General features: G+C 41.0%; 1 protein-coding gene across 4 annotated transcripts in view; it reads left to right on the top strand.

Moving 5' to 3' along the window:
• The window catches only part of dip2a (disco-interacting protein 2 homolog A), a 203,141-nt gene that overhangs the window by 160,590 nt on the left and 35,051 nt on the right, over window positions 1-7,500 (top strand). For all 4 annotated transcript variants that reach the window (XM_079822075.1, XM_079822074.1, XM_079822077.1 and 1 more), the window contains 4 exons: window positions 287-351; window positions 504-597; window positions 5,962-6,081; window positions 6,173-6,287. In XM_079822075.1, the coding sequence (XP_079678201.1) occupies window positions 287-351; window positions 504-597; window positions 5,962-6,081; window positions 6,173-6,287 (394 nt within the window). The remainder of the gene's footprint in view (window positions 1-286; window positions 352-503; window positions 598-5,961; window positions 6,082-6,172; window positions 6,288-7,500) is intronic.

Here is a 7,500-nt window from a genome sequence, read left to right as displayed (position 1 = left end):
ACACACACACACACACACACATCGGCTCTTCTGAGACAGGCACTGCAGGTCTAGCGTGTCCCACTTCCTCTCTCTAAATAACTGCTCAGAAACCCTTAACACACTCAGTAAAGACACTGCTATCCTTTCTGCCTCTTATACACCCTTAAACTGGGTTGTGTGTGTAACTGTTCTCAGAGATCTACACAATGAAAGATGTAGATATGATTTATAATGTTTTACTTGCTGCTGTCATGTAGGCCACAGCAGCACTTGTGAATGTGTTGTGTGACTCTGCCTTGTCCAGGTGAGATCATAACAAACGTGTTGGACTTCAAACGAGACGCTGGTCTGTGGCACGGCGTCCTCACGGTGAGTCCTCAGAAACACACACGCTCGTGTGACTGACATCTGCTCACACACACACACATGGATAAGGAGTTAGTTCCCTCGCACTCATCCAGCTGTCTCTTCTTTCCCCACCTGTGTCCTTGGCAACGGCTGTCATGGCGATGCGTGTTCAGAGTGTGATGAACCGAATGCACGTGATCAGCATCCCCTACTCACTGATGAAGGTCAACCCGCTCTCCTGGATACAGAAAGTCCACACCTATAAAGGTGAGTGTCCTGCCTACAGCCAGACCCTGTGTGTGTGTGTGTGTGTGTGTGTGTGTGTGTGTGTGTGTGTGTGTGTGTGTGTGTGTGTGTGTGTGTGTGTGTGTGTGTGTGTGTGTGTGTGTGTGTGTGCCGTGTGTCACAAGCTTTTAACACAGAGGAGCTATGGCCACTTACATGAGGAAGTGTTTAGCACAGAAAACACACTATTACTTTTGAATGTATTTTTGATCAAATAAATGCAATATGCATTAGAGATTAAGCAGTTTTTTTCTTTTCTTAGAAACGTGAACAACTCTTAGCGACCTCAGACGTTTGGACAGTAGTGTATATTATCTGAATCATGAGGATTCATTCATAATATTTAAAAAGACTCACTGGTGCCACCTTGAGGTGTAATGATGTAACTACAGGAAGAGGGGTGTGTGAACTTCCCACTGCTAAAATCTTATTTATAAAGAACTTTCTAAGATAAATTCAGATTTTCTGAAAAAAAAAAAAAAAATTCAGAACATTGTGAAGAAAAGTTGTTCATTTTAAGCGAAAGCCTTTCAAAATGAAAAACATTTATCAGGATTGCTGCAGATTTTGCACGTGTAATTTTAAGTTTAATAGTTGGTCCCTATACGTAGAGAAAAAAGGTGGCAAAATTGTACCTTTAGGGGTACAACAGCTTGTCGCTGGGGCAGTACCCTTAAAACGACATCTTTGTACCTTTTTTACTCCTAACAGGTGCATATTAGTACCTTAGAGTACAAATACGTTCCTTAAGGTACTACTATGAACCTTTTTGTGGTAAAAAAGGTACAAATATGTCCTTTTAACCCTCTGGGGTTCTTCATTTATGGGTCACACTCAGGACTTTCGAGTCAAAAATTACCCGGAGGGCGGGATTAAGATAACAAAAAAAATTGTAAAACCAATGAAATATATTTTTGTTCAATAATATTTTTTCTTTTCTTTTTTGGTGTTTTGAGATCATTTTATAATTTATAATTAATATTTATGCAATAATTATGACCCATTTTTTCCCATTGAATATAATAGAAAATGTATATATATATATATATTTTTTTTTTGTTGTTATTATTATTAAAGCTGTATTTCATTTTAGAGTCAAGCCTTGGCCTCATGAAAGCAATTTTTTAAATGAGATCGGTGCCATCTGGTGGACACATTGAGCATTTTTATCACACAATAGCACATTTTTACCACTATAGTGGATTTAGCTCTCCGTAGAAAGGGTTGTGAATTTAGTGATTTTTGCACATATTTGCCAATTTTTTTCAGGTTGTTGATTTTAATATATAATAACAGATTCTCAAAGACTATTTTTGTCAAGTTTTTTGTGTGTTTGGTTGGTTTAAATGGTAATTTGAAGTGCCAGTTTTACTTTATAATACAGTCAAACCTGAACGTTGCATTAGAAAGAGAACAAATGGAAAGCATTTTGTTACCCATTGTTTTATTTGATTCATTGATTTTATTTCACATATTTTCACATTTCTCTGTTACAGTTTCACCAGTCTCATATTTCCCTATGTGTGTTTGTGTGTGTGAGTGAGTGTGTATATTATGCAACCTTGATGGCTTACAGTCTCATGCTTTCATTGCTGTGCACTTTATTTCTTACATTGATGAATAATTGCTTTTATTTCACACATTTCCCAAAATTAGCTTTTGGAATGGCATTCATTTGTGTGTGTGTGTGTGTGTGTGTGTGTGTGTGTGTTTGTGTCTGTTTTGCACTGTTTTAGAGATTCACCCCTTCACTGTTGAGTCCTTATTTTCTGCATCCTGGCTGATTTGTAGATTGTATGCACAAAAAAACCTTTAATTTACTATGGGGGTCATTTTTGACCCGAAGGTCTTGAGTGTGACTTTTTTTTTTACGACTACTTAGACTTTTCAAATCCTGTCCCCAATTTTTTTGGGTGTTTATATACCAAGTACCAATAAAGTCACCAAGTTTCAGACCATTAAGATGAAGCTACGATTTATTTATTTTTTTAATAAAACGCTCATAACTCAGAGGGTTAAGGGTACTAACCCAGCGACAAGCTGTTGTACCCCTGGAGATACAATTTTGACACCTTTTCTCTCTGTGTGTATACACAGTATCCAGTAAACACCGGTTTCTCACCACAGCTGTTATTAGGGGTCGAAGTGCACAGCGCTGAAACCCTATTATAATTGTTAACATTTTCAAGATCAGCATTTCCCCCTAAAAGTGATCGGGCAGACCAAACTGTAAGTCGTAGACACCTGAAACTTTGAGGGCTGGTAGTACTCACACCGTCTACACCCTCACCAATGCTCGCCCCGAACGGCCTGATGGTGGCGCTACAGCGATCAAAAGTACCTAATGGCTCATAACTCCTAAACCGTCCTTTGCTCAAGTGTCTTATATTGTGGGAATCCTTGGCTCAAGATGAACATAACACACATCTATGGATATTTTGGATTTTTCCAAAAAAACTACTTTTGCGAACCTGTCCTAGGTTTTTTTGCCCAATCGGAACCAAACGAGTGCAGAAAGATTCTCTGGTGTCTAAATATCAATACATTTAAATTCACGGTCACTAATGCTGCGTTCACACTGAATGCGAATAGAGCGTCAAATTAGCGTCTATCGCGTCTAGTTGGCCACTTGAACATTTTGAATCCACTCGTGCGTGCGTCCACTGCGAATTGAACACGCGTATAAATCGAGCATTTGAATCTTAATAGATGTGCGTTCAAGGCGCTCCAGGAGCTCTGCCTGGATGATGGCCGCTTTCAGAGGTACTTCCGCCTGTCCCGCGACCAAGACTTGCTCAGACTTGCCAAGTTCGACTCGGGAGAACAAACTCCCGAGGACGGGAAGACACAAGTCCGGTACTCTGCTAAAGGAACAGCAGCGTTCTTGATAGTGTCACTCAGCTCGCTCTCACTCCTGTATGTATATTCTAGGCTACAACAAAACGAAATATGTCATAAAACACCACTCTGCCTCTTTTCATTTTCATTAAAAAAAATATTAAACATTAATAGCCACACAAATGGGGTTCAGGCAACGCATACCCTGATCATCTTCACTGCAAAACTACATTGTGTGACAATAACTGTAGTATTTTAAATTACTGGGTTTCTCTAAAAACCAAAAACTAAACAGAGCGTTACTGACAGACTGGGAACAGAGGAGTCGCAACAATGGAGAATATGGGGAAAAAATGTGTTTTCACACATTCAAGCATGAAAACCTGTTCTATTAGAGCCTGAAAACAAAATCAAGGCTGCATCCGAAATTGCATACTTCCCTACTATTGACTTGCCATTAGTTGTCACTTCACCACGTGACAGCAGCAAGCAGGCTCCTGATTGGTTAATGCGGCGCGAACAGACAGCAAAGTTCAGATTTTTCAACTCGAGCATCAGACGCAAATTTGCTTCAAAAGCGCGAATGCACAAAAAGCACCAAATATAACCACTCGCGCAAGACACTCAAACTGGACGAGCGAATGAGGCGAAATCATGTCCATCGCACCGCCCTAAACGCAGGACCTCCAGACGTGCGTCAATGCGTCTTTAGATTGACTTAACATGGAAATCACTCGCTCCAGACGCTCTATTGTTCGGTGTGAACGCAGCATAAGGGGTGCCAAAATGTTTGAGGTGGACGGGCCCACTTTTACTAAAATGGCTGTATGAGAGATTTTCACCAAACTCGGTACTCGTGTTTATAGGCTCAATTTTTGGTCACGTGAAAAAAATCACAGCGATTGGCCACTTGGTGGCACTCTAAAATAAAAAAACAAAACAAACAAAACAACATGAAAACGGCTATAGATACGCCACTGTCAGTCTGATTTACTTGAAAACTGTTTTTATCCAAGGTTGTCTACGAGAACATTCGCGTATTGAAGTAATATTGGAGATTATTTCAAAAACCTACTTTGGCGAATACGTCCTAGTTTTTTTTTTTATTGTTGTTTTTTTGCTCAACCTCGATAAAACCACTGTGGCACACTTCTCTGGCCTCTCTAGGTCAGGGGTGTCCAATCCTGCTCCTGCAGAGTTCAGCTCCAGCCCCAATGAAACACCCCTGAACCAGCTAATCAAGGTCTTACTAGGCGTAATAGAAACTTCCAGCAGGTGTGTAGAGGCAAGCTGGAGATAAACTCTGCAGGACAGTGGCCCTCCAGGACCGACTTTGGACACTCCTGCTCTAGGTCAATAACTATAATTTTTTTTAATTTCATTTAGAAAATGGGTGTGGCCAAGTGTACCCAAAAGCCTACCATTCCTAGGCAAAAACTCAGATCTTCACGTCATTACATGAGCACATACAACATATGATTCTAAAGAAGCATGCCAACTTTTATGGAGATCGGACCATAGGTGGCGCTATAACTGTTAAAAAGCCTTAAAAACGATTTCCTAATGCTGCGTTAACACCAAACGCGAATAGAGCGTCTGGCACGAGTGATTTCAATGTTAAGTCTTTGGTGCTTTTGTGCATTCACGCGTGTGAAGCGAATTCGCGTCTGAGTTCAAAAATTTTAACTTTGGCGTCAATTCGCGCCGCGTTAACCAATCAGGAGCCTGCTCACTGCGGTCACGTGGTGAAGTGACGTGATGACAAACCCTGCATAAATTTAAAATAAATTGAAATATACATGCAGTGCAGATAATGTAGGAGCTGCCTGGACCACATTTGTGTGGCTATTAATGTTTAATATATATGTTTAATGAAAATAAAAAGAGGCAGAGTGGTGTTTTATGACACATTGAGCGCCTTGAACGCGCGTCAATTTCACTTCAAACGCTCGATTTCTACGCGCGTCCAATTCGCCGCGGACGCGCGAATGCATTCAAAATGTTCAAGCGTGAAACTAGACGCGATTTTGACGCTCTATTCGCGTTTGGTGTGAACGCAGTATTAGTAAATCGTCTGTATTGGCTGTAAATGGTCTTTCACTCATATATAACTTAATACCTTTTGTGCTTAAAGTGCTTGAGCCCCTTTAATTGCTGCTTGCAGCTGTATTTATATTTGATATATTAGCAGCTGAAATGCTGTCCAGTCAGCATCCATTAGCATTTAGACCAGGGGTGGGCAATTTCAGTCCACTGTCCTTCAGAGTTTAGCTCCAACCCTGATCAAACACACCTGGACCAGCTAATCCGTGTCTTCAGGATCACTAGAAGGCCACAGGCAGGGGAGTTTGATCCGGGCTGGAGCTAAACTCTGCAGGTCTGTGGCCCTCCAGGACTGGAATTGCAGACCACAGCATCTAGTGTTAGTAGAGAAGTGCAGATGCCACTGATTGAATGCTGCGTGAGCGTTTACAGTATGTGTTGACGTGTCCTCTGCTCTTTACCCAGCGCGTGTAGCAGTGGTGAAGTCCCGGGACATGCACTGGTCCCTCTTAGCCCAGCGGGATCAGAGAGACATCAGTCTCAGCTCCCTCCGCATGCTCATCGTTGCTGACGGAGCCAACCCCTGTGAGTGCACACTTGTACTGTCCTTATAGAGTGGAAAACATCCTGGACTGTCACTGGGTCGTCTAACTTCCTTGTGTGTGTCGAAACGCAGGGTCTATTTCGTCTTGCGATGCCTTCCTGAACGTCTTTCAGGCCCGTGGACTGCGGCCAGAGGTGATCTGCCCGTGTGCGAGTTCCTCCGAGGCCATGACCGTCGCCATCCGCAGGTACACTGACAACATTACAGCACCTTAAACAACACTTACCCAGCATGCACACTACACAGTATACACAGAACACGGCTTACTAGTGTACTTCACCTTATAGTGAATATTCAGGATTTTAACAATGGAAGACTGTAAAATGCTACGCTAAAACCACTTTTGATAGAGTCTGACCACTGCAGACCGGGAACACCCCACAAGAGCTGCAGTTTTGGAGATACTCTGACCCAGTCGTCTAGCCCAGGGGTTTTCAAACTGGGGTCCGGGGACCCCCAGGGGTCCTCCAGAAGGTTCTAAGGGGTCCCCAGAAAATTTCAGAGAATACAAAGACAAAGCAAAAAAGGATAAAGTCTACCGAACATTCTAACTGTTTCATTTCTAAATGTTGCTCTCCTTTCTTGCCGTATACATTCCAGAATTGTATATGTTTGTTTTGTATCTTTATTGAGTTTCTCACTATGGTCCTCTTTATCTCGCTCACTGGGGTTGTAAGGCAGTTGCCTTAACACAGTACGTAAGCTGCTTACATACATTTATTGTAAAAGTTGCTTATACAAATCATTTTTAATTGAAAATGTTCTTCTTCAGGTTTATAAATCCAAAATGAATAGCCAATTTAAGTTGGGAAACAATATGTTGTAGTTATAATGTCACACTTACTATTTATCTAACAGTTTAAATATTTTTTCGTACATAAAAATAGATGGATTTTAGGAAGGGGGTCCCTCATAAAGGTTCATCATATATGGGGGTTCTTGGCATCATAAAGTTTGAAAACCCCTGGTCTAGCCGTCACAATTTTGCCCTTGTCAAACTCACTCAAATCCTTACGCTTGCCCATTTTTCCTGCTTCTAACTTTGAGGACAAAATGTTCACTTGCTGCCTAATATATCCCACCCACTAACAGGTGATGAAGAGATGATCAGTGTTATTCACTTTACCTGGTCATAATGTTATGCCTGATCGGTGTAAATACCCTGCAATTGTACTTTTAGTATACTAAATTGAAATATTTAACTAATTTTATACTTCATATACCGTAGTTATCCAGATATAGTGCTGAAGTCCAACTAAAGATTTCATTGTGCTAAAGTGGAACTATTGCAAGTACACTTTAAATATCGAATTTTATATAGAGATCATACTATCCTTACTAAGAGTGATATTAAAACACAGTTTAGTATGTGTGTGTTTTTTAACAGTATAATGCAGTCA

The sequence above is a fragment of the Gobio gobio genome (genome assembly GCF_949357685.1).
Source record: "Gobio gobio genome assembly, chromosome: 7".
In the NCBI taxonomy this organism is placed as follows: Eukaryota; Metazoa; Chordata; class Actinopteri; order Cypriniformes; family Gobionidae; genus Gobio; species Gobio gobio.
Note: the sequence above shows the minus strand (reverse complement) of the source record. Positions and strands in the feature narration are given on the sequence as shown.